Source organism: Dipteris shenzhenensis, chromosome 10, assembly GCF_047967505.1.
Source record: "Dipteris shenzhenensis isolate YYH24624 ecotype China chromosome 10, Dip_SZ_1.0, whole genome shotgun sequence".
In the NCBI taxonomy this organism is placed as follows: Eukaryota; Viridiplantae; Streptophyta; class Polypodiopsida; order Gleicheniales; family Dipteridaceae; genus Dipteris; species Dipteris shenzhenensis.
In genome coordinates this window covers 14092621-14120615 of record NC_141605.1, presented here as the reverse complement: position 1 = coordinate 14120615, position 27995 = coordinate 14092621, and the positions used below count along the sequence as shown (strand labels likewise).

The window sequence follows — 27995 nt, the reverse complement described above, 5'->3', positions numbered from 1 at the left end:
AAGAGGGCACTCCTTGCAAACCGTTGACAAGAGGGGGGGGGGATCTTCAGTTCAACGTGAAACTCTCTCTCTTCTTCTAAATTTGGTCTTTTCCAAGACAGACCTTTGTAACTGCAAGCTCTGGCTATGGCGATGGCGTTCTTCCGTCCTCGCTAGTTTGCTTCACTATGGCCGAATCCTTCTTCTTCCCTTGAACTTCTACCTTCTCACATTGCTTAGCCAGCCATGGCTTGCCGTCGACCCCCCTCACTGCGCCGTCTCCTCCCTTCCCTTAGCAGATACCAGATCTTTCCCTCCCCTCTTCATCCCTCTACCAATCCCCTGCACAAATCTTTTGATCCTACCCTTTATGGCTTGATTTCTAGTTCGCAAACGCGCTGCATCACCTACATGCCTCGACCTGGCGACGGGGCCCCTCGTAGAGTCACTCTCATCCCGGGGGACGGTATCGGACCGCTTGTTACGGGGGCTGTCGTGGACGTGATGAAAGCAATGCATGCGCCTCTCGATTTTGAGACCTACGAGGTTACTGGCACGATGGACAAAGTGCCCGCTGAAGTTTTAGACTCCATTAGAAAGAATAAAGTTTGTTTAAAGGGGGGCTTGGCCACTCCCGTCGGAGGAGGTGTTAGCTCTCTAAACGTTCAGCTGCGGAAGGAGCTGGACTTGTTCGCATCCTTGGTACACTGTTTCAATTTGCCCGGTCTCCCAACTCGGCATGATAACGTGGATATCGTGGTTATCAGGGAGAATACTGAGGGTGAATATTCTGGGCTAGAACATGAGGTCATCCCCGGAGTAGTTGAAAGTCTCAAGGTATCCATGTTAAAAGAAAAGACCAGTCCGTTTTCGTTATATAAGGACAGCTTCCACGAGGCCGTCCAATTTGAAAATGCTTGAAAACTCAACGTGATCTGTATTGAATGCTGTCGAGATTCTCCTTTTCTTTATTTTGACCTGGCTTTTGGAGATGTCGTCATATGGTTTTCTATGCATGCCTTGAGAAATGATGTAAATGCCTGGAAAACCTTGGAAGCACGCTGGAACTGGGAATTTCAGGTCTCTGAATGCACTTTCTTGTGTGAAGGGACATAAGGACTCTCGCATACATAAAATCCCATAGATGTAGCAGGTTATTCATTAGAAAAAAATTGTCAATATATAGTTCTAGAGCAAAATCAGCAGACGTCCTACCTCAAAATAAACTGCAGTGTGATGAGTCCTTAGATAGTTTACACAAACATGTTATTTAGCATGCAAAATAATACTGACTGTTTGGACGACTGTGGACACGTCTTCTGGGCTGTGCACATAGGTTCTGATGAGCAAATGCGGGTGAACACCAGCCCGCCAGGCCATCCATTACCTTCCAAGGGTTGGAGCAAATGGAATGATGACAAGAAAGACAAAATTTGAGGCCATTGAGCGGATACCTGAACCAACTTTGGTCTTTTTTGTCCTTCATAGGCTTCATTCTTTTTTATTGATGATTTATTGAGATTTTGTTCGAGTTGCAAGCCCCTTATGAGTTAACACAGAAACAGACCGGCTTCCCCATGGACTAAATAATGGAGCAATTCCAATACCAATATTGTGACACCTGCAATGGAACATTATTTTCCATGTGCAGGTTGATGCCTTTGGGTATGCAATAGGAGCAATTATTGCCCAAGCAGACTGTCACATTGACTACCTAACACACTACGCAACCCAATGCCACTTGAGTTGCTAGTATTGAGCATGCTGCAGGTGTATGAATGAACTCTATACCTGAGTATCCTGTCGTTTAGAGACGATGCAAAGCCTGGCATGATTGACAGATCACCATAAAACATTTAGAAAAAGGAATGTTGGTCCAAGTTTAGGACCTAGCAATTGTGAGAGAAATTCACTATGCATTTAATGCACAAAGCAGAAGCAATCTTTAACCAACAAATGTACGGACATGAGAGAGCTGGAAGGGAATGTGAAAATGAATAAACACAGCCCAATCAGACTGAAAATGAATCTCCGCCACAAGCAGAACTCTTGGAAACCACTCTTTCCTCTACTGGATGTCAGTGTCCTTCCTTGCACAACTCCTGAGACAGGGTGTGAAGGAGTAAGTGCAGGGATGCACTATGTCTTGGACACTATTACTCTGTTCAAGACTTCAAGTGAGGGACAAAAATGATTGGGGATGGGAGTAAAACTCCCACTTATATAGCTGATGCAATGGGAAGTGTCCGAGCAGGCTGACCAGCCAACTGCAAGCATGATCAGTCATTATCGGTTGCTATGCCACGGCAGCATCTGTACAGAGCCACATCAGCACTGCACATCTGCCATGTGTCACGTAGTGCATGTCATCAGCCCACCCTGGGTGGGTGAATGCCACTTGTGCATGGTTCTGAATGCCTTCTCCTTTAGTGCTAGCCTTCGTCATGGCTGAGTCTGCCCTTCACCTTTGGAGTGCCGACAGAAACTCAGTACGAAGACTTTGTATAAATGGATGCTCAAGTATGTGTGGGTGTGTGGATTTGTATGTGTGGGAGCATATTTTTATACTATGGTCTGCACCCACTGTTGGGCGTTGATGACGTCAGTGGGGATGTCATAGTAGCTAGTCCCTGCTATGCATGATGGAGTTTATGGTTTTCAACCTTGTGAGTGACTATCATGAGATTGAAACTGCACTATGTTGTGTTTTTAGAGGATGAGTTTGGGAATGTTCCTGGATTCGTCTAGGTATATGATCTTGGATAGCCACATGCTGTGCTGAACATGCAGCCTATCTCATCATGATGATGGATTGCTGCATACTCATGCTAATGCATTTGACCTTCACCTGTCCTGACATTCGTGACTTATCCTCATTTAGGGGCCCTACAGATGAGCAATTAAATTCTAAGATGCAGTGAAAGGTACCAGAGGGTGGAGCATTGACCTTGAAACCCCCCCCCTTAATGTCCACACTTTGGACTAATGTCTCAGCCTAATGCTGATAAGATTTTCTGATTGGATAGCCATCCATGCCTAGTTCCCCTGGATACTCAAGCTCGGTTGTGGTGGCTCTGCAACTCTAGGTCTAGGAACCACTGGTTCTTCCCCTTTCTCCTTGTGGCCTGCATCCATGATTGCAGGCGCTTTTGTTGGGGCTACAACAGTCTCTTAGTTGTCGTGCTCTTGATCACGTCCCTGCTGACTACAATCTTCATGGTGGTTGGGTTGTAGAGCCTGTATCTGTTCGAATCCACTCTGTATCCAATGAAGATCTGCCCTCCTGTCATCTGGAACATGCACATACCAACGAAAAACTTTCAAGTGTTTTGATTTACAGCTTCGTGTGGAATCTTTCCTTTTACTGCTTTTGTCGAACTCCTGTTGAGTAAGTACATTGCAGTACGTACTGCTTCTGCCCATAAATATTTGGGAAGTCCTTTACCATCCAGCATTGACCTTGCAGTTGTCCATTATGGATCTGTTCTTGTGTTCTGCTACTGCATTCTGTGAGATGGATTAAGTGTTGTGGTAAGCTGATGCTTGATCCCTCTTGAGATGTAGAACCATAATTCTCCTTTGACAATAATTCTCCTTTTCTATCCGTCCTCGTGGTGTTCTGTTTCTTTCTAGTTTCATTTTCTACCATGGTCAGCATCCTTCAGACTGGTCATTTGCCTCAGACTTTTTGTTGAGAAAGTATACCGAGAGTTTTCTATCAAAATCATTAGTGAAGGTTAGAAAATACACTGCACCTTCAAGTGATGGTGTAGACATGTTTCCACAAATATCTGAGTGTACTGGTTGGAGAACACTATTCGCCTTGAATACGGACTCCGGCTGAGCTATAAAGCTGTCATCCTGTAGAGACAGTTATATGATACTCCTTGTGCAGCTAACTTCCTCTTCTGATAAAGGATCCTAACTCCCTGATGATCAAGCTCTACCTTCATTCCGTTCTTTGTTATAGCATGAATAGAGAGAGAATTCTTGTAGAGCTTAGCAACAAGAAGCACATCAGTAAGTACCTTGATCTCGCCCTTTTTTGTGATGATTGGTGCACTACCTATCCCTTCCACTGCACTTGATGCCCTGCGGTCCATCAATCTGATGGAACTGTACCATTCGTGCTTGCTGGTCATGGGCTGGTGGCACCATGTCAACATACCAGACATCCTGTGGTTTTATTACCACATTGGCAATCAGTGGTATCTCCTCGATGATAAGAAAAAGTTCGTTGATGATGATGTAGTTGCTGCTCTGTGCCCTCCTTGGGCTTCTTCGTGCTGTCCTTGTCAGCTGCTTTCCTTGGTGTAGTGTCCCATCTTACCTCAGTAAAAATGCTTGATCTTGTTCATCTTTTGGAATCAAAAGATGCGTCTTCTTGCCCATCCTTCTTTGCTGGAGTAGATGGCTTTCCCTCGCCTTTGCCTTTTGCCCGAGTGTTTAGTGTTTGTGCGATCATACAATTCCATTTGGAGTTCATCCATGTCACAGGCATCCACAAGCCCGTGGACATGCTGGACAGCCAGTGCAGCAGCAGCCACGCATGCCAGGTCAGCGTGGTGACATCAGCACAGGCACCACATCAGCGACTGACATCAGCAGCCATGTGGCAGGTTGGGGCAGAATAGCAAGTCGGTGCAGCCTCTTCCAGTCGGTGTAGCGGCAGCAGGAATCAGCCTGCCCGTCAAAACCTCGATTCCAAAAGTAGGAAGTGTACTTTGATTGATATAGTGTGAAAGTGTACTTTCATTGATACAGTATAGACTCAATGGGGCTAACTCTACAGCTCATCTACCAAGGGATGATGATCAACAAAGATATTGTATTTCAGGAACATGAAAGGCAAGAAAGGTTGGAGTCCAACAATGATGGAGATCAGCCAAGAAGTAGTGGCGAAGATTGATAAGGCCAGCCCTTGCAACCTTACGAGCAGCCACCTCCTGCAAAAGATATTGGCCTCTTGGATGGTGGTGAAAATTGTGGAGGGGGGTCTGGTACGTGGGTTGATGACCCTGAGCCAAGCACAGATGCTCTCAAAAGTTCGATAAGACTTTTGACATCATAAGACCAATACCTAGATGGATGGGGCTCTCAATCAACCTCGGATACTTTCTGAATGCAATTTGAGACATGTCCTCTTTTGATAATTTTTGCAGTACCCTCCCTGGGAGTTGCCGATGGTCTACATGGGTACATAATCAGGCTTGTGCCATTGGCTTTGCACAGTGGGCCATCTGAAGGCCTAACAGCTTGATGGGTATGACCAGATAGGATCAGCTTAGATTTTCCTGGCCAGCAGTGCCTTGTAGGCGGCCTATGGAGAGCCCTGCTGGCTCTGTAGTCTTACATCACTGAAGCTCATCGAGGAGCATACACAGCTTATATGGAATCCATTGTAGTGATATGTCTTGTGGCCTCATGCATACTCTACCGCAATAGGAGATGCATCTTTCGTGGATGTTCTGAAAGTGACCAGGGCTACTGTTTGTATGATGAAGGAAGACTGTCCGTACTAGCATGTATCTCAAATTTTAAAATGGGCTTAGGCTTGAGGTATGGATGCACAGATGGATGAACCATGTTCATCCCACAATGCAACTAATATTTGGAAAATTATTCATGCTTGCATACCTTTAGGCACTCCACGAAATCCTAGCTTCAAGTTGTCAGCACATGAGGTTAGGACAGAAGTGGATCATGAGCGGTATTATCGGCATTGTATAGTTTCAGGCACGTTCGCTGTGCCTGATATGTATACTTTCAAAACATATGATTTGTTTGGAATGCCTTGATTTCCACTTATCCATCAACCAAAAAGGGGATGCCATTCTTCTCTTGTTCTTCTGTGTGGATAATTTATGTCTGTAGATGCAACTGCAAATCTCATCATTAAAGTCAATGAAGGTCGTTACATTGATTGATGACTTGGGCATTGTACGGAAATGTGTTGGTGTAGAGGTATGGACAGAGAGGTGGAACAAGTTACAAAGGCAAGTATCTTTGGAACTGATATAAGATGTCATATGCATGCTTGCAAACCTTAAGTCAAATCCTCGCTTCCAGTTGTCAGCATGTGATTTGAGGACAGAGGTAAATGATAAGTTGTATCGTCAGCTAGTATCTTGGTCACCATCAGACTATGCATCCCATATACGATTAGTACAATTAGCAGACTTATGTTTCACAAGTGAAGACATATCAAATGGTAGCAAAATAGATACTGTGATAATATCTTCATCATGCATGGTGTTATGGGATCTTGTGTACCAGCAGGGATCTTGGTTGGATGCATAGATGCAAGCGGGACAGGAAGCATCAATGGACCACATTAAGATACATGTTCAACGTGCTCAGGTTGCACGTTAGTAAGAAGCAACCCACTGTTGCTCTATCTTTTGACAAAAGCTGAGAAAAGAGGTGCAATCAATGCTAGATGTGAGGCGATATGCCTCATGCAATTAATAGGGAGTAGGACCTTCCTCTCCCCTGACTAAATGCATAGGCATGCATCATTCCTTCATAGGAGACAAGATGTAGAGTACAAAAGTTACAACACTGGGGAGCAGGTAGCAGGTACATCTACCAAGGCATTGAGCAGAGATAAGGAAGATACTTTCTGATATTGTATTGGAGTTTGAGCAACACCATAGTGGCTCTTGTCTTGCCCATATGGCTTCTGCATGGGAAGATACGTTTCTAGTAATATCTTTTAGGTACTGAACTGCTGTTAGGCAACTCATGTCCTCCTTTAATCTTGAAATAGAATCTGGTATATCAATGCGGATTTTACCTGGTTGAGGTTCTTGGGTTCCAATTTCGAGGACAGCAGACTGTGGGCCTTTTGGTTTTCTGTGCAAGTTGGAGCAAACAGCTCCTCCTTTAATCTTTGATGCTGATTTTACGTGGTTGAGGTTCTTGGGTTCCAATTTCCAGGACAGCAGCCTGGTTGCCTTTTGATTTTCTGTGCAAGTTGCAGCAAACGGCTAAGACTTACATAATATCTAATTGAGCTCAGCTCTCGAGGTCCCCACATTCCACACCCCCCAACCCCCCTCCTTATTCCTGGCCCCACAAGACAAAGCAAAATCTTTCTTCCCTGGAACCTGAAGATATATTAATGGTTACAGCCAATCTGGAACGTTTCTCTGTTGCTGTGTTTTGGAGCCAAAGCTCTGAAAACTGAAAAGGTTATGTGTGCTGCCTGCTTGCTGTGAGATAAACATTGTAATGTTGGGATGAAAAGTCAATGACCAGCCAAGAAATTTTCTATGCAAAATTGTGAGACAGCTTCTTTCAAAATATGAGATTTGTTGATTGGGGTGAAGTAGTCTCTGTGGGCTTACTTTTGGTTCAATTGTAACAGAAGTAATGTAACACCCTTCCACCGGGGAAGGCTTTTGGGTTTTGAAGAGTAGCCTTACTTACAATTCAGGGTTAGAAATGCAGTTTGTTTCTCTCTCATTCATGCATGCAAATTTCATTTCTACCTGTTGTGGGTGTTTGCCCCTTACCTCATCACAACATATTAGAGTCATCAAGCATCGGACAATGGAATGCTGTATTCTTTAACGAAAGTCTGCTGGATGCTGATGAAAATTCTTGGAAAGGGCCAATCATTTAATATTTTAATTTTTACATCTTTGATCGAAGTATGTGTTTTCGTCGATGAGCAAAGCAAGTGTGTTTCTGTGGCTTCAGAAATGATTTTATCCCAACCTAAAGGATGAGTTTTGAGCAAAAAATTCTGATTTACATACAAAGGCATTGGAGCAATTGGAAAGATTTTCTGACATTTATGCGTATGACTTTGTATGTGAATCTCATTGTTGTGTACGGCTAGGTGATCACAAAGTTCTGCTCAGAGCGAATTGCAAAATATGCATTTGAATATGCCTACCTGAACAATCGAAAGACTGTGACAGCTGTACACAAAGCTAATATCATGAAGCTAGCTGATGGACTCTTTTTGGAGTCCTGTCGAGAAGTGGCCAAAGCCTACCCTGGAATAAAATATAACGAAATCATTGTGGACAACTGCTGTATGCAGCTTGTAGCTCGGCCAGAACAATTTGATGTCATGGTAAACCTTTTTCTCAGTTTTTACTTCTACAGAATTGTTTTGTCCTTGTAGATGACATTCTGTGTTAGTTACTTATACAGATGCTTTTTTAGGCAGTGCTCAAAACTTTTTCCATCTTCAAGCTCAGTTGGAAAGGCGAAATAGTGTTGATGCACATGTGAAGTCTCTGAAACATATGAAAGGGTAGAAAGAACTAAATGATCACAATACCAGAATCTTTTATTGATGCATTTGTTATGGAGTATAACACCACACACGTTCTCCCCTTTTATATTCTTTCTGGATGATTACATTCCAAAACTTGCTTTTGGAAAGATCAGAAGGTTGGTAAGGTTTTGAAGTACATCCCCACACAATAAATAAGATTAATCATGAAAAGATTAACTTTGATTGTAAGAGCTAAGAATGGGTCCCCTAGAAGGACCAGGGAGAGAGGAGATTCAACAAACTTAAAGCCGGCTAGGCTACATGTGTTGAAAATGGAAGGAATAGGTGATGCGGCTCAACATGAAAGGAAAATGGTGAATTCGGATAGGGGCAAGGTCGTCTCAATAAAGAAAGTTTGCAGGTGATAGCTGTCTCCCATGCAGTGTCTTGGATTCAAGTGTAGACCTTAGTTATTAATTTTGTATTCTTTGCACCTTCCAAAATGAAATCGGGACTGCCTCAGTTGATTGGCATTTTATTCAAAATACTAGCCTTCATCTTGAACGGTTGAAACTTGAGACCTGCAGTACATTGGCTGGTATATTGTGCACGTGTGACATCGAACACTAGTGCATTTTGGTCAGCACCACTGTTGCACTGTGAAGGATACATGCTGAGTTTGGCATGTTCCTGGATTCATATAGGTGTACAGAAGCATACATACACATTGAGTACAACAACCAGAAGGTTGAAGAGAGCTGCAACTTTCTTGATGCCTTAGAATTACCTCTATTCTTAGACATGACTCCAGGAGAGCAAATTTTCTCCCTTGCCACTTAGTGGAGTCATCTTGGAAGAATGAATTCAAGCTTCATAAGAACAGCATACAGAAATGAGAATGCTTTATGTAGTATTGAGTTTGCTTGTCTGAACTGCCAAGCTTGGATTGGAATCTATTTTGCAGTGCTGGTATGTGCATTTCTGTAGGGTGTTTATCAAAGTCTTATGATACGTGCATGTTTTTTATAGGGGGTCAATAGATGTTACAACTATTAATTCCGCTTCTTCACCCTCTGTTGGGCGCTGATGATGTCAGAGGGGATGTCATAGTAGCTAGTCCTTGCTATGCGTGATGGAGTTTATGGTTTTCAACCTTATCAGTGACTATCGTGAGATTGAAACTGCACTATGTTGTGTTTTAAGAGGATGAGTTGCTATGGCAATGATGCATTTGATGGTTGTAATGTGTGACGTGGGTGCAAAGTTCAAACATTTCCTTTGGGCATGTTCCTGGACTCAGCTAGGTATATTAATTCCGCTTCTTCAAAGCCCATATTCCGTTCCTTGCACTCTGTATAAGCTCTTTATTTTTATGCTTACAAAATTACTACAGGAGTCATTAGAATGCCTCACAATTGATCCCATTTCCATATTAGTCAGTCTAAAAGTTTGAAAGATGCAAATTGTAAATGCTCTTCGGGTGTCATCTATTTGCTCTTGGGATGTGTGGGTGGGAGACAAGCAATGCGTATCGTCTGTTAGGATATCTCAGGAGTTCTTCTTTTTGAGTCAATTGTGTTGGAAATGGGGATTTGATTTCAGCTCCTAGTCATCTATGTCTTTGTTTTTTGCTATCCTTTGCAATGTTCCAAAGTTTGTTCAAATTTTATTGTTTTCCTTCTTTTGTATGAATATGAACATTTTGCAAGAAAGAGATGAAAGAGCTGTTTTCATACACAGGTCACACCAAATTTGTATGGCAATTTGGTGTCAAACACAGCAGCCGGTATAGCAGGCGGAACTGGTGTGATGCCAGGAGGTATGTGTTTCAACTTGCATATTTTGTTCAGATGATTTCATATGAAGCTTGTTGTTTTGATGTTAGCAGCACAAGAGATCCTGGTTATATTATTGACTAGAAGATATTGACAGTATTTTTAAGGGCACAGAAACTGATGAAAATAACAAAGATTGGTATTTGAATGCCTCATTGCTTCAGTGTAAGCTTGTCTACTTGATGGTAGATTCAATGAGCTTTGGAATCCATCACATTGTTTTTTCTTTATTGAGGATGGTAGTCACAGCTGCTCATTAGAGAAGTTTGTAGAATGTATGTTGCCAACAGCTCCTTGATAATTCAAATGCCTTAGCTTATGTTGTCGATGTATGGTCATTTGTTACAGTGTAGTTGAATGGATTGGTTGATAGAAGTCCTTATAGAGATCATTTAGTAGTTTGTCGTAAGCAAATGCGGACATGGTTCTACTTAGTGATTTGATTTGGTTTATATTGTTGTGGTGTGATTTATAGTTGGTTACGGACTTTGTGATTAAACTGAATGATGAAGGACTGAGGTCGCAAGAAGGCTAGAAGCTCCTAGGGTGGAAGCGTCGAGAGGCAATTCATTTATTAGTCGCCATTCACGTAACTCTGGATTGGGGTGTATGAGAATACCCCAAAGAGGGGGAACCTATGGTAATGACACTTGGCATGATCCTAAGTTTGTGTAGAAGACTCAAGGGGCTCATGATAGAAATGAAGGATTACATAGGTTGTGTGATTATTCGTGGATTTTTTTGACGAAGCGTGAGATTGGTTGGGTGGTGACGATTTCTGCAGATCCTGTAATAAAGCTGATGATACAGGTTTTTCATGTATCAGTTTGGTATCAGAGCAGGTTGATGGGAATACCTCTGGGAGTTTTATGTGACCTCGAATTGCTTAGGGGCTTATTTTGCAGATGAATGGGGTTATTTATATTTGGCAGATGAATGATGGATTTGGAGTTAGTCGTGGATACATCAAATGACAGGTTTGTTGGTGACGCTGAGATTGTTTAACAGGTGCGTGTAAGGTATTCAGACCCTGGTTTCTGCCCTGCTGTTCCAGTCTGTCTTTATGCCCAGATCCTTGCAGCGAAACAGTCCCATATCCCTGCCACTTGGAAGATTATCACACAGCAAGAGGCAACTTGGACTAAAGCATTCTGAAACAGTTCCAGGCCTGTTTTAGCAGCATTCTCTCCCAGTTTCTCAGCGCATTCTCTCTCAGTTCTCTCATTCTATCTCGCTGTTCATGCTCAGCTTCAGCTTACATTTCTCATTCCCTGGACACCTGCTTACCCGTGGACAGCATAGCCTCATTCTCAGCCTCGCAGAAGTGTCCTACATCGACGGTGTGGACAACATTGAGGCCTTGATCAGGGTTTGGAGCTGTTTCTCAGGTTTTTGGGCATTTGTTTGGTAGTCTGAGTCACTCTTCAGAGAAAATTCATGGCAGCTGAAAGAAATCAGAGGACAGCTGGAAGAAAATAAGAAGCAGCTGGAAGAAACAAAGGAGGCAGAAAAGCCTCAAGAATCTAGAGGCGGCGCGAAAGTTGAAAACTGCTCTTGTTGATGCGAGGAACGCAAGCACAGAGAGGTATTTAGGCGCACAGAGCTTGGCCAAACCAAGAAGAAGCACAGACTGATCGAGAGGCCATGTTGCTTCAACATCAGCAATTGTTAGCTAGTATGCAGGCTAGTTTGCGACTGCGTCTGCCCTAGGTATGACCTCTTCACCAGCCACTCCCCATCCAATTGCACGATCCAATCCCAACTTCACCAAGTACGATGGTAAGTGTGATCATTCAGCCATTCTCTAGTTCATCCATCGATTTGTTGCACATTTTCCACTTGTGCGCATCATGGATGAGAAGGACAACATCTAGTTCACAGCTCTCCACCTCACCGGTGAGGCAATAGCCTGATGGCAGCATTGGGCCAGTAGATATATTGACCCCACCACAAAAGTCATAAATTTTATTTGGAATAGGTTTGTTCGATCTCAAGTCTCATTTTCTACCTCCACAGTATATGCTTAGCATGGAAGACAAGTTTTATTGCCTCTCCCAGAGTGGTTTGCCTGTGTTGTACTAAAGCAATAAAGTCATCACTTTGGCCGAGCCGCTTGGAGTGTCAGAGGACAATAAATTGAAGCAGCTCATCAGAGGTTTGGATTCAAACGTCAATCAGAAAATGATGCTGAATGGGGGAAAGCCCAAGCAAGTCCAAACAGGTGCCAAGGCCCCAGAGCAGTCATCATCATCTGCGGGCAAGGTCACACAACAGAAGGACTCTAATAACCAGAAGGAGGTCACTTGCAATCGACTTGTGGAAAGAAGGATTCCAAGCCTCAGGATGAAAGTCGAAGGAGGGCATTACAGGGGGTTACCTTCAGCCCAACAAACAAAAGTGGTACCAATCCGAGGGTCGTTCTTTCTTTTGACATACCATTGCCGAGCATGGGAAGAAGGATTGTCCTAAGTGGCTGGCCAGGAAGGCTTTCAAATCACCAGCTTCTACCTTCACATCGGGTTGTTGTAGCTCCTGCATATCTGACTTCAGCCACGAACACCATCTTGCCTTCATTGAAGGGCTCCCGCCAAGTAGACTTCAAGATCATCGCATTGATTTAATCCAAGTAGTTTCCCCTACAGGCTCTCAAAATCTTATGGAGGGTGAATTGGAGTAGTAGTTATCTCTATTAATACACATAGGTTTTATCGGACCTTCATCCTCACCATTTGCAGCTCCTAAGTTAGCACGTCTTTGTGTCAACTATCAGGCATTGAATAGGTTGACCTTGGGCAACAAGTTCCCATGCCTTGCATCGAATCTTTGTTGGAAAGGCTTAATGGTGCAAAGCATTTCTCTAAGATTCATCAGAAGGGTGGCTACCACTAGGTCCATATCTTTGACGTTGACAGTCCAAAGATGGCTTTTCGAATAGAACGAGCACACTATGAGTTCGTAGTGATGCCTTCCACGGACTCAAGGATGCACGCCCACCTTCAATAAGATAATGTCGAGGATTTTGGCAAAGTACATAGGTGTGTGTCTCTTCATCTTCTTATCTTTTCAGCAAATACCAAACATGTGCAAGAGGAACGCTCTTTAGATGTTTGCTTGGACCTCGAAAAGGTATGGCTATTTTAGATTGGGTTCTTCCCACTACTGCCCAAGGAGATCCCCGATCCTTTGTTGCCTACCAAGCCTACAGTGCACATGTGAAAGGTTTCTCCACATTTGCAACACCTCTTAGAGATTTACTTGAGGGGGATATTGGCAAACTACTTGGAGGCTATGCATTGCCGCCGAATTAAACAGCGTTAATTCATAATTTAGGGACATTTTGTCATATGTTGTGGCCCCATTGTGAGCCCTAGAAGAGGGACAAGTCAGACATGGGCGACGTGGCTCTTCTCCCAGCCTTTAGGATCAGTCCAAGTACTCTTGTACCTCCTTGAGAAGTGCATAGGTTAGTTAAGTTCAGGCCTAGGTTAGTGAGGTTTCAGTTTAGGTTAGAATTAGGTCACGTGGCCAACCTTCTTTGGAAACAAGGTCAAGTGGCCAGCCCTAGGGCTGCCATTTGGGGCACTAGGCAGCCTTTTTATAAGCACACTTGGCGGCCTAGGGTCTGCCCATTAGGACTGACCAAGCAGGCCCAGACGAGGTCGGTCAAGTCGGCCTGACTAGGTTGGTCAAATCGACTTACCAGGTCGGCTGCTTGCTGACCAGGTTGGGTCTGTCCAGGGTTATAAATAGGGATCATCCCCCCTCGGAGCATGAGCCCCTGTTTTCTGCCCTGCTGTTCCCACCTGCCTCCACTCCTAGTTCCAGCCTGTGCAGCGAAACAGTCCCATATCCTCGCCATTTGGAGCAGAACATCACGCAGCAAGAGGCGACTTGGACAGCAGCTTTCCGAGGCAGTTCTGGGCCTGTTTCAGCAGCATTCTCTCTCAGTTCTGTCATTCTATCTTGCAGTTCATGCTCACTTTCAGCTTCCATTTGTAATTCTCTCACTCCCACAGACACCTACTTACCCATGTACAGCACTAGCCTCAATCTCAGCCTCACAGAAGCCTTTTGTTCTCTTGAAGAGTGTATTTCAGCATTGTATTTCAGTTCTCCAAGTTAAAGCAAATTCTCCTATGATTGTAGGAGGGGGCCCTCTGTGTGTATAGGGACCAATCGTTTGTCGACTCTATTATCTCTCTACGTTTATCTCCTCTTTCGCTGTACTTCTCTTTCTATGATGTATATTGAAGACCACTAAAGGTTTATAAAGAAGGGCTTGCTGTGATTCACACGATCATTAACCATTGCATGTTACAATGAAACTCATATTATGCATAATACGTGACATCATCAACTTTATTATGGCGGCCACTCAAATCAGGCTGTTTACAAACATAGTTAAGGGTATCATGATCGACGATGACATAAAACTTTGCACCATACAAGTAATGTCTCTACATTTTCAAAGCATAAGTCACGGCATACAACTCTTGCTCATGAGTCGGCCAATTTCTTAGAGAAGGAGAAATTGTCTTGCTTTCAAAGGCGACTAGCCTCGGCCTTCCTTCTTGCAACAAAACCGCTCCTACCACTTACATTGGTTTCTAGGAAAAACGGTTTCCGAGGATCAATAATTTTTAACACACGTCCTTGAGCATCGCCCTTTTTACTTCATTAAAACTTTCTTGTTGATTCTTTCCTCAAACATAAGGTGCTTTATTTGAGGTCAACTCGGTCAACGGAGAGACAAAAATCATAATGTTTTGATGTCATCCATAAAATTGAACAAATTTGGAGAAGGATCGTAAAGCTATCACATTCTTAGCTATTGGCCACACTAAAATTACAGCCACCTTCTTTGGATTCATTTCGACCTTATCAGGAGGTATATTAAACATCGGATATTCTAACCTAACATGCATAGCACAGTTTTCTTCTTATTCGCGTAGAGACTAGCTTGTCTCAGGATGCTGAACACTTTTCTTGCATGTTCCCTATGCTCAGCAATACTTTTGTTGTAAAGTAATATATCATTAATTGAATGTACTATGAACTTCAGCGTAGTAAATCATTTATCATCACGAATGTAGTTGGAGCATTGGTAAGCGCAAATGGCATTACCAAAAACTTGGTAACCAAATCTGCTTCTAAAGTAGTTTTGTGCACATCCTGAGCACGAATTCTGATTTGATGGTAAGCAACTTAAGATTGATCTTTACTAAAGATTACAACACCATGCAATGCATCCAAGGCACCCAACACATCATAAATTCATGCTGTCGGATATTTGTTCTTAACAACAATATTGTTCAACCCTCGATAGTCGATATACAACCACAAAGTACCATCTTTCTTTTCTTTAATATCAATGGTGAAGCAAAAGATGAGAAATTGGGTTGACTTTGCCCCAACTTGAGATATTCTTCCGATTATCTATGCACCTGAGCTTCTTCCGCGAAACTCAGCCTATAAGGTGGTCTATTGACAAGTTTCGCCCTAGGAATAACTTTAATCTTATGTTGAACATTGGTAATTCATCCCTAAAACAATAAGAAAATTCATTGAGAATTTGATTGCCTAATGGCCCATCTCCCCATCTTGGGTACCCAAAGAATTTGTTGGTGCATCTCAACTGTGTGATCCTTTGGACCCACACCTCAATTGGACTTCCATTTGCCATCCGGATTGTATAGGCATAGTCAGAGTATATATTTTTGCTAGTTTGGAATTAATAACATTGTGTAGTTGACGTTGATTGAAACAACACAATGACATTGTGCTTGGCAACTTTCCGCTTCATCTTTAGTAATTCCATTCCTGCAAAATTTGAATATCCCATTGTTGTGGGTTTAGATAGGATATTGGCATAGGTGCATTCTTAAGTTTTTAGAAATAATAATAGATAATAAAACAACTTATAATCTGTGAGAGGGTCCCACTAGCTAGATTAAAAGGTCCTATCTTCTCCATTTTTGCATCTTATTTTGAAATTACAATTTCAGCCATGTGATGGCCTTAATGTTCCAAACATTCCTTCCACAAATGCGATTGAAGGCACGGAAACACAAACCTTCTTTTCTTGCCTTATCCTTCTACTCTGGAATCAAAGAAGATTTTGTTTTTCCGCCTAGGCCCAAGCTGCCATAGGGGATACTTTCCTTTTTATCCCTATGGTGGTACTTGGCTATGAAGCATTACCGGTTGTTCTAGCCTACTTGGCTTGATTACTGGTTTACTGATGAAAATTGTCTAAAAAGTTGGCTTCTTTGGGAACTCATATTGAGCTCTAGAGTGTGCAAAACCACTTGCCTTGCCCCTTGCATCCTCATAATTCAGTGCAATCGCTAGTCAGTATTGCATCATTGAGCATGTTGGCATATTTACCTCTGACTTCCATTCTAATTCTATCATTCAACTAGGGTAAAGGTTCAGTTCTCAGTGTGCAGTTGGGAGCAAGTTTCGTTCCCAGGTGCCAGGTCTGTTCCTGGATTGAGTCGCGGACGCGCGCCTGCATCTTAGCGTAGCCCAAGGCCCAGTGGCAGATCCAGGGCTTCACAGCGCCACCTGGTGGTATGGGACACCAGGCTAGTTTGGATTTGATTGGGAGTTCGTGCCAGTAGCTCTGCTCGTGGCTCGGAGGGGACATCTCCTGATTCGGGATCACATCCCGTAGATGTCATGGTTGGGTGGTGAGTAGCTTGCTCAGTTTCTCACGTGGTGTGTGTTTGTTTTGCAGATCAGAGGTTTCAGGAGTGCGGGGATGTGACAGTTGGTATCAGAGCCAGCTCCTGAGGTAGGAACTTCTGATGCGAGAATTTTTGACGAATTTTTCCTCCAGGTATGCCCTAAAATTCGAAATTTGTTGCTGCAAATTCTGCGTGGTTCCTGGGTTATCAGGGGTGGACAGTTGGTAGGGAAAAGGTAGAAGAAAGGAGGGAGAGTTTCGAAATTCCTGAAGGGGGCTGAGAGAGAAGGATGTAGGAAGCAGGAGAGAGAGCAGAGAAGAAGGAAAGAGAGGCGAAGGACCTGACAAGGGCTGCGGGGGAGGTGGAGATTGGATGCCAAGGCTGTACGGAAATCCGGCCAGGGCAGGGTGAGGCGAGATGTGCAGGAACAGGGTGCGGCCAGCCTGCGATGAGGGTTGCTTTTTTCGAAAAAAGCACCCCCTCCAAAGCTGGGAGGGTTGGCCTTTTTTGGAAGCAGGGCTTCCTAATTAGGCTGCCTTGCTCCCTATATAGATGGGCAGGGTACCAGCCCAGCCATAGCCTTGCAAACAGCCTCGCTGCGCCATCATGTTGCATCCAGCCCTGCGCCAGCCATCCGTACAGCGCCTGCGCCAGCCGTCCGTACAGCGCCTGCGCCAGCCATCCATACCTGCATCATCAGTCGCCGTACAGCCACGTCAGTTGCTGTACGACCTCCGTCCGCTGCTGTACGGCCTGCGTCAGTAGTCGTACGGCTTACGTCAGCCGTCGTACGGACTGCATCAGCAGTCGTACAGCCACGTCAGCAGACCGTACAGCCATGTCAGCAGTCCGTACGCTGCAGGATTCCGTACGTTGCATCCGGCAGCGGGTTCAGCCAGATTTCGGGATTCGTGTGCTTCCGGTTCGCCAGTTTCCAGCATCTCCTTCTGTCAACATCTCTTGGGACGGTTTTCCTCTGCTCCATTCTCCTTTTTACTTCGATTCAGTCAGTTATTTCTCTCAGTCTATATTCAAATCAGATTTCAGTTATGTCTGATTCTGCAAATCCCGACTTCACCATGGGAGAGCAGGATTTGGATTACACTCCTGTGGGAGAGGAGGATCAGGGTCTTTATGATGACCTGATTACAAAAAAGGCCTTCAGTGAATTTACCACTGCTCTGGATGGAAAATTCGAGCAGGTTAATGCAAATCAAACGGGATTAACACAGCAACTCCAAGGGATTCAGGCGACTCTCACTCTTCTGGCTAGCACTGTCCAGGCACTCACGCATGTGGATGCCATGGCTTCAGTGCTAGGCCCGAATATAACTCCAAATCCTTTTCCGGGAGATCAAAAGTCTCGAACGAAGGAGGTAGTTGACACTTGGTTACACAAGTGGCAGGTACACTTTCAGTTCCACCCATACCCAGATGAGAAGAAGATCCAGCTTGCAGCGGGTTTCATGTCAGGTAAAGCATTGCTATGGTGGAAGGAAATCCAACCTAAGCCAGATACATGGACAGATTTCGAAGGGATCTTCAGGAAGGAGTTCCTGAAGAAGGAGGATGATTATGATATCGTTGGCAAGCTTAAAGCCCTCGATATGTCAAAGCTAAACTTATCCTTTGAAGTTTATCTTCAAAGATTTCGCGATCTGCAAACCAGGGCCACAAAGATGGATCCAGTGACCTTGTTAGGTTTCTTCGTGGATGGTTTGCCAGATTCATACAAGTTGCAAATAAAGAACAACAAATGCACAACGTTGCAGGAGGCCATGAATTATGCGCGCATTTATGATGATATCATGGCCGGTGCCAAAGCAACTACAGTTTCCGACACGAGTGGAAAGAACAAACGCAAGTTCTTTCAGTCTACGACTGGTACTAAGGAGACGAAGTCTACGGACAGCGCCTCCAAGAAAAACTTGACTCCAGCAAAGAATGGTAAAGCCCGTTTCCTTCGTACTTTGAGGCTCAAGAAAGAAGGACGATGCTTCTATTGCGAGGAGCGGGGCCACACCAAGAATGAGTGTCCAAAGCGCAAGAACCAAAAGTTGGTGCTTGGACCGAAGCTCCAGGCGGGTACTGGTACCAAAGCCAAGGGAGCGAACCAAGTCTCGATGATAGGTATTTCTGTAAATGTCATTACCTGCCCACTTTCTTGTAATTGCACTTTCAATACTTCGTTGTTTGGTTCCCATGATCTTTTCCGAGTTTATGGAGAAGTTATGGACCAACAGGTACACATTCTCTTTGATCCGGGCAGCTCTCACAACTTTGTTAATTACAAATTTGTGCAGAAGATGGGGCTGTCCACAGTACCTAGCGACCATACCTATGAGGTGCAGCGTCCAGCGGGGAAGCAATTTTGGGATCGCAAGGTTGAAGTGCTTCCTATCCGGATTCAAGCCTACACAGGGGCTCTTACATGTTATGTTATGCATCTGGAGCATGTAGACTTGTTGATCGGAATAGAGTGTTTTAAAACCCACGGAGCATACACTTTCTTTTGTAGATAAGGACACCCAATTTTGTATTCAGTGTGATAAAATTCCCTCTTCTCAGGGGCCTATTGTATCTGCGATGCAGCTTCGAAATATATTAAATACTCATCATTATGATGTCTATCAGTGTGTTTTGATTCCGCTTTCTTCATTTGTTGTTTCTGTAATTAACAAGAATGACTTAAGTGTGTTTGAACACCGTGAATTGAGAATGTTGCTAGATAGTTTTAAGGATGTATTCCCTGCTCAACTGCCGGAAGGTTTACCTCCAGAACGGGCAGTAGATCATCGCATAGACTTAGTCCCAGGGGCTCAACCTATCAGTGTACCACCTTATAGGATGAGCCAGGTAGAGGAGGATGAGTTAGCTACACAGCTACAGGATTACTTGAATATGGGCTATATCCGCCCAAGTAAATCACCTTGGGGTGCACCTGTTCTCCTAAGAAAGAAGAAAGATTCTTCGTGGAGAATGTGTATAGATTATAAACGGTTAAATAAAGTGACAATTAAGAATCGATATCCTCTACCTCGTTCCGATGATTTGATAGACCGTTTGGCCGGAGCGAAGTATTTCACTAAGATTGATTTGCGTACGGGTTATCACCAAATCCGTATCTATGCTAAACACATAGATAGGACCGCATTCCGAACTAGGTATGGTCATTACGAGTTTCTTGTATTACCTTTTGGTTTGACCAATGCTCCTGCTACTTTTCAGCAGATGATGAACGATTTGTTCAGGGATTTTCTGGGCAAATTTGTTGTAGTGTTCTTAGATGACATCTTGGTATATAGTCGAACGCTTGAGGATCACATAGGACACCTCCGGGTTGTCTTAGTTGTTCTCAGACAGCATAAGCTCTATGCCAAGACGAGTAAATGTGACTTCTTTATGAAGGAGATCATTTACTTAGGACACAAGATTTCTTCTGAAGGTATTAGCATTGATCTCGATCATATCCAGAAGGTTTTAGAATGGCCTATTCCCCAGACTGTGAAACAACTTTGTTCTTTCCTAGGATTTACGGTATTTCTTCGGAAGTCTGTGCGTGATTATTCACATATTACGGCATCCTTGACAAACATATTGAAAGGTCGTGGACGCAGGTCTACCCAGCCAATCCCTTGGAATGATGCAATGAACAAGGCCTTTGAAACCTTGAAGTTTTCTATCAAGGAAGCACCCGTTCTTGCATTACCTGATCCTACCCGGCCTTATGTTTTAGAGGCCAATGCGAGTGATTATGCGATTGGGGCAGCTCTATTCCAAGAGGGCAGACCTGTAGCTTTCGAGAGTAAGAAGCTAGACAACACTCAGTATCGTTGGCCCACACTCGAAAAGGAACTTTATGCTGTAGTGCATGCTCTTAAGGTTTGGAGGCACTACTTATATGGTTCAAAGTTCCTTGTATTGACTGATCATCAGTTAATTAAGTATGTGTGTGATGGATCAGAATTGAGGGGAAGGAAAGCTCGATGGGCAGAATTAATGCAAGATTTTGATTTCGAAATACGTTATCGTAAGGGTTCATTGAATAGTGTGGCGGATGCCTTAAGTCGAGTTAAGTTTGTAAATGCTCTGTCATTTACAGAAATATCCTCAGACCTATTTCAATCCTTGAGAGGGCTATACGCAACTAATAGTCATTTCAGTTCTTATTGGCAGAGAGTCCAGGATGGGAGCTCCATGGTTGACCAGGACTCAGGGACTGTGCCACCTATGGTACAGGCGGCGGGAGGTCAGTGGATGATTAGGAACGGCTTGCTGTTCCGGAATGAAAAGATTTGTGTGCCAGATGTTCTGGACCTTAAATCCAAGATTCTTTGGGAGTGTCATGATGCTCCTAGTGCTGGACATCCGGGTATACATCGGACTCTGTCTCTTGTGAAGCATACCTTTTATTGGCCTAAGATGCGTGCATTTATTGAGAACTATGTAGTAGGTTGCCAGGTTTGTCAGGTTACTAAGGCCGAACGCCTTAGAAGCGCGGGTTTATTACAGCCATTACAGATTCCAGGTAATAAATGGGAAAGTATTTCCATGGATTTTATTACTGGTTTGCCTCGAACGCGCAAGGGTCATGATTCCATATGGGTCATAGTCGACCGTTTGACAAAAATGACTAGATTCTTACCTACTAGAACAACTGTATTAGCTGTTCAGTTGGCTCACGAGTTTGTGGACCACTTGTTTAAGCTGTATGGTTTGCCATCTGACATAGTCAGTGATAGGGACTCAAAGTTTACAAGTACCTTTTGGACACTTGTATTTGAGAAGTTAGAAGCTACTCTAAGTATGAGTTCCTCGGATCATGCACAATCCGATGGCAGTACAGAGAAGGTCAACCAGTTGGTTGAAGATACACTTCAGTCTTCATGGGAAGATTATCTACCTATGATTGATTTGCTTACAACAGTGCAAAGCATTCTAGTACTGGTTACAGTCCTTTTATGCTTATGTACGGGTTTCAACCTAAGTCACCAGTTATGGTTGGATTAAAAGGGATTCAAAATGATGTTGCTAAGAACTTCTTGCTAGACATGCAAGAAATGTTGTAGTTTGCCAAGGAGTCTATTAGGAGTGCCCAAGATCGGGACAGATTTTATGCTAATAGACATCGTTCACCTAGAGAGTTCTCTGAAGGAACGATGATATATTTGCGAATTCCGAAGGAATCCAAGAGCCTAACTACTGGTTTGGTTCCGAAATTATCCCCAAGATACTGTGGTCCATTCAAGGTCATTAAAAGAATTGGACCAGTTCATATCGACTAGAATTGCCTCCTGCTGTTAAAGTCCATCCAGTCTTTCATGTCAGTAGACTGAAAGAAGTATTGGGTGTAGATGATCAACTTGTTTCTCCTCACGAGATAATAGAAGTTACAGATTTGACTTTTATTCCTCACGAACTTGAGTGTATTCTTGACTTTCGTGAAAGACAGATTCGAAATAGAACCATCACGGAATACAAGATCAAGTGGAAGGATCGTGTTGAGGAGGATGCAACATGGGAGACATTACAAAACCTCCAGAGAACATTTTCGGGTTTTTTAGCGAACTTAGGAGTGAGTTCTTAGAGGAGGGGGAGTATGTCATGTGCACGGATTGGTATCTGACGTGTACCAGGTACAGAGGACTAGCTCAGGTTAGCCTGGGGAGGCTTAGAGCTAGGCAGGCTTGATTCTCAGGTTGAGTGGCAAGGGTTTGATTCTCGGGTTGAGTGGCAAGGGTACAAACTATTTATAGGTCTTCGCTATTTTTGGCGCTGGGGCCCAAGTCTATAAAAGGGGCCCAGGGGGTTCAGTTCTTAGTGTGCAGTTGGGAGCAAGTTTCGTTCCCAGGTGCCAGGTCTGTTCTTGGATTGAGTCGCGGACGCGCGCCTGCATCTTAGCGTAGCCCAAGGCCCAGTGGCAGATCCAGGGCTTCACAGCACCACCTGGTGGTATGGGACACCAGGCTGGTTTGGATCTGATTGGGAGTTCGTGCCAGTAGCTCTGCTCGTGGCTCGGAGGGGACATCTCCTGATTCGGGATCACATCCCGTAGATGTCATGGTTGGGTGGTGAGCAGCCTACTCAGTTTCTTACGTGGTGTGTGTTTGTTTTGCAGATCAGAGGTTTCAGGAGTGCGGGGATGTGACACCAGGGATCTTCTTAACTCCCTCAAAGTTATTGGTATAGTCAGCTATCTGATAAGTTCCTTTGCATGAGGTATCTATACTTGTCCAATGCTCTAGAAGCTTATTAGGTGGAGAGAATATTTTCAGAATTGTATTTTAAAATTCTCCCATGTAATTGGAGCTACACTGATTTTTTTTGGTTTAATCCACCGTCTATCTGCCGCCCCCACAAACATATGTATGGCTTTGTGGATCGTGAATTTCACAAATGGCAAATGCTTTGTCCCATTTTGTGGAGCCCCTCTTCAATGCACTATATCTGAATTCCTATCAGGCATCCTCCTTGCATATTTCTTTGGCTTGGAGCTTGCTATATAAGGCCATTTCTGTTAACTCTTTTCTGCAATTTCAATAGATGTAGGTTCCATTATCCCTTTTGCCTTACCCTCCCATGAGTGTCTATCTGTCAATGGATGAATAGCTGTATGTAACTATTATGTCCTTTGCCGACAAGTAGAGCTATTGTAAGGCATCTTTCAAATTCTCGATCCTCGTGTTCAAAGAACGAGGTTCGTGTGCCATTGGGTGCAATACCTATTGTACCGGACAAACTTCTGATAAGAGAGGGTCCGCACATGAGGTATCATCCTCAATTTCCAGATATTCTATGTTATGATGTAGGCTACCATCTACCAGATGCTGTCCTTCGAAGAGAACAAAGGTGTGGAGAGAGGGAGGGACCAGTCCTAGATATGCATGCATGTGACAATTAGACCATATATCCTGTAGGTTGGAGGGACCGGTCTGTTAGAAATTAACCAACAGAGGGTACGCAGAGTGGAAGACTGATAGAATAGCCTAGGAGCTCACACAGTGTGTGTGGGGTGTGGAACACAAACTTCTTAAACTTATGTGCTTCAAATAGATGTGCAGACTCATCAATAGACAATGATCCAGCCAGATATAGAAGCTACCAAAATAATATAATTCCGTCCAAAACTATGGACACAATACAAAGAGAGAGAGATCCAAAGTTCCACCAGAGCATGGTCCTTTGATCTTACCACCACGTGCTTCTACTATTTGCTGGATATCTCTAGAACTTGAGCCTGCGTGCTCCACCTCGAGCATATGTAGACTCTCTGTCCTTTGACCTCAGCTCCTTGCTGCCCTAGGAGACAGCCAAGGTACCAGCCCTCTTGAGCTCAGTCTGCAGCAACTCTTTGCCCTTGCTTTGCCTCTTGGATGTAGGCCCAAAGATGGGGCTTGTGCTGCTCCTTCTGATCCTGGATTTACTGGAGTGCAGGATGAGTTATGAGGCTCCTAGCCTCCCTTTTTATAGGCCCCAAGGCCTGGTAAAATAGCCGACTGGAAGCCCCTTTACTGGCCGACTAGGTCTGCAAAAACCCGCCCCCACCAGCCCTATATTTTGCGCTGTTGGCAGCTGCTCTTGGGCTGTGTGCCCTCTTCATTTAAGTGGGGGCCCAGCCCCCCTTGTAGTGTGTGCCAGCTCCCTCCACTCACCCCCATGTATGGGGCTGTGGGCTGCTGGCCTATGTGGCCCCCTCCCCCCACCAATCCTGTGGGGCTATAGAAAACGGGCAGTAGGCCCTTTAATCATTGCGGGGCCCAGCCCCCTTGGTCCTGCCCTGATCCGGACCTGGTAGGCTGGCTCTGACCAGCCTACCAGTCCTCCATCTAGCCGACCATGCTGCAGGCCTCCCCCGCCATAAATACGCCACAAACAGGCCCTGTTGCAGACCGCATATCTGCTCACAGATCCTGCCATATGCTGCATATCTACCTCCGGGATACCTCAACATCATTGTGCTCTTGTGGGTGCTGCCCATGTGGCAGCCTCCACTCTCTCTCCTTTGGGCATGTCCTGCCCTAGGTCTCCTTCCCCCATGCTCTCCTCATTTGGGGGCTTACAGATGGGGACGTGACCCTTCCAACACCATCTCAATGGGGAAAACATGTCTTCCCTTTGTCAACCAAGCTGCCACGTCCCAAGTGAAGTCTTGGCGGGTACACCGCATCTTGGCAACCATCCTCTTGAGGGAGCACTGCCAGATCCTTTGAGACTTTGGACAACTCCCTAGGTAGTGAGCTATAATCTCGAGGTCCCCGGCATCACGACAATGACAGGCCCCATCTGTCATTTGCTCTAGCCATGGTCCTATTGGAAGCCCTCCATCAGCTACTAGCCAAGAAGAAATAGGATATCTTCCTTGGGCGGAGACTAGTCCAAAGGCGGGCCCAAAGCTTGGGAAGGACCTCAAGTGACTTATGTTGCTTTAGCAAGTGCCTCTCATGTGAAGGAGCCTATTCTGCCTCATCTATCTGAAGCCATCTACCACTACAAGTGGTGTAGGACAAGAAGGGCGTCTCCGCCACCTGCTCCGTGTGCCCTACCCTGGATGGCTAGAACCACACTCCCAGAACCCACTGCACCTTGCGGATGGGTCTGCCCTCCCATAAACAGAGGTGCCACCCAGAGTGATCTTGTCCATACAGAGAAGCTTGGAGTTGTTGGTCCAAGTCCACCCCAAACAACCAACAACTCTAATCCTCTGCCACTCTACAAAGTTTAAGGCCCCATTGCCTCTCTGATATTTTTCTCTTCACTCTGATTCCATCTAGTGTAATCCACTCAAGCCCACACTGAAGAAAATGGGATAGGTTTATTGTGGTTCTGCTGTAGGTAGATGACTCTGAGAGAATCTCATGTCCTAGAGGACTGCCCAAACCAATGCCGAGGGTCTGTGGCATCTGTGGTCCTCTCATACTGCATCTTGCTGCTGGTCACTTTGAAATAGGCAATTGTGCTCAGCCTTTCCTCCAACTGCTGGGGAGTCGAATCTGTACCCCCAAGGATCTTGCCGGTCCTTTGTTCCATTGGGCCCACCCAATGTGCATGCCTAGCATACAACACTCTTGGTCTCAAACTCATCTCTGCTTTAGGGGTGGCTCGTATGAGGTTGCTTGAGAGTGTTGCCACACTCTCATCAAGCTCCACATCAATAGGTATCCCTTCCCTATGAGAGGGGCTTCCGTGAAGATCCACCTGTGAGACTACTACCATTGTCCTCTTGTATGGAGTGTGTTTCTTAGGAACCCCTGTCGGAGGAGGAGCTTCCAAGGCTCAAAGCTTGGAGCTAGATCCTTGACAATAAGCTTCCCCAACATGGCTCTGCTTTGCATCTTTGGATCATGGATATCTAGGCCTCCCTTTGCCTAGGGAAGAACCACCAGACCCTTGACGATAAGCTTCCCCAACATGGCTTTTCTTTGCATCTTTACATCAATGATACCTAGGCCTCCCTTTGCCTAGGGGAGAACCACTATCTGCCAAGCGACCTTGGCCTGAGCATTTCGCGAGTCGTTCGAGATGGCCCAAAGAAAATTGTGCACCAAGCACCTCAGCTGATTTGGAATGATTTGGAATGCACACCCAGGGTTGTGCCCTCTAAAATTACATCATATACTATATGATTATGGTTATCAAATGGTGTGTTTATTGATAGCAGGCAATTGACTACACTAACATGTATACGTGAGGAATTGTGGTCGTGTTTGTCATGTAGGTCAGATGGCTTGGATCTATGCACGAGGGAGGGTGCCAATATTCTTGTAATGGATTTTAATGCTTCAATGGCCTTGTAACAAGCTCAATCCCAACAAATATAAGGGCCTTTTGCATGTATTGCCCAAATCAACTGCCTTTACTGACCCATTTGTCCAGTCTACTAAGAATTGGTTCAATGGGGATAGTAACTGTGGGAAAAAGCCACGAATGGTTGAATTAGAGGGAAAAATGGGTTTAGGGTCACAAATGGCGTTGCTACGAGCTAATTCAATGCTAGGCTGAAGTAGTGCTACTGATATTTGGATGAGACCTGTCATTCGAACATGCAATGTATATCATGAAATTACCCTTTCGGCTTATGCTTAACCCAAGGTTTATTTCCAGGTGGTAACAATTAACCAGTCTCTTTGAAGACAGCAAAGTACATTTTCCCTAGGATCCTGGGGAGAGCATGACCAAGGGAAGAAAACCTAGACCAGAGAAAAGAGGACATATAGGATAGTTGTATATGAATATACCTATTTATACAGGTTATTTGCTTGAGTATAACCTGTGTAAACATATACCATAAGGGGAGTTAGTGGTCCCTGTAATAGTGTTATTCCTTAGAAACCTTCTGGTTGTTCCAAGCAGAGACGCGCTTTATTTATCATGACTGTAAAGTTTACAGGTTCCTTGCTGACAGCAAGGATTTCAGTGCCTATTTAAAAGGAGAGAATGATCTATGGTATACTTGATTAGGGTTGTCCTTTTCAGCCACACTGTTTGATTGACTTAATTATTTCTTCTCTGTCTCTGTGTTCACTGTGTTACCAGCATGAAAGCTAGGAACATTGGCGATTTGCAAAGCATGATGCTTCTTTATCAAATCCTTTTTTTTGGGGGGGAGTCTTATCTGGTTTCTTGTATGATTATACAGGAAATGTGGGTGCAGAGCATGCAATTTTCGAGCAAGGAGCTTCAGCTGGCAATGTGGGAAATGAGAAGCTTGTACAACAGAAAAGAGCCAATCCTATAGCACTGCTGCTCTCCTCATCTATGCTTTTAAGACATCTGCAGTTCCCTGCCTTTGCTGATAGGCTGGAACAAGCTGTCATGAGTGTCATCAAAGAGGGTATCTACCGAACGAAGGACCTTGGTGGAAATAGCGTGACACAGGAGGTTGTTGATGCAGTGATTGCCAAATTGGAGTGATCCAACAACCTGCATTGGGCTGTAAACAAAGTTAATTTTGTTTCTTTTTGGCAATCCACTCATTTATAGGTATTTGCAGACTAAGCCCCCAAAAGATCCAGAATGGACACAGACAAGCATGATTCAGGAGCCAGGACTAAGCTATCTACAGAGGTGAGTATGGTATAGAATATCATGAAGTTTGGCTTGGTTTGGAGGTAGTGTGACATCTCCGTTCTGCATAAATTCAGTGCTGTCTTATTGGCCATAAATCGAATGGATGGATAGCCAAGGTGCATGGAGGGCGTGAGCATGTAAGGTATCTTACACGTTTTGATGAAATAATGAATACACTGAGGCTTGTGGGTC

The 27995-nt window shown here is 44.4% G+C and overlaps 1 protein-coding gene across 2 annotated transcripts; it reads left to right on the top strand.

Annotated features, from left to right (window-relative positions):
- Positions 1-27995, top strand: LOC147897435 (isocitrate dehydrogenase [NAD] regulatory subunit 1, mitochondrial-like). 2 transcript variants are annotated; one of them, XM_087380284.1, is made up of 4 exons: positions 1-816; positions 7838-8065; positions 9953-10031; positions 27373-27995. In XM_087380284.1, exons 1-4 carry the CDS (start codon positions 226-228, stop codon positions 27645-27647), a joined length of 1173 nt encoding a protein of 390 aa, XP_087236410.1. In that variant the 5' UTR covers positions 1-225; the 3' UTR covers positions 27648-27995. The 2 variants fall into 2 exon arrangements, with proteins under 2 accessions (XP_087236410.1, XP_087236409.1); XM_087380283.1 differs by having other exon boundaries at positions 7826-8065.

Bases quoted from the DNA above. Each gene is read 5' to 3' on its own strand.
- LOC147897435 (XM_087380283.1), top strand. From the start codon at position 226: ATGGCTTGCCGTCGACCCCCCTCACTGCGCCGTCTCCTCCCTTCCCTT. The intron at 817-7,825 runs GTATCCATGTTA...GTGTACGGCTAG, and splicing joins GAGTAGTTGAAAGTCTCAAG to GTGATCACAAAGTTCTGCTC. The intron at 8,066-9,952 runs GTAAACCTTTTT...TTTCATACACAG, and splicing joins CAGAACAATTTGATGTCATG to GTCACACCAAATTTGTATGG.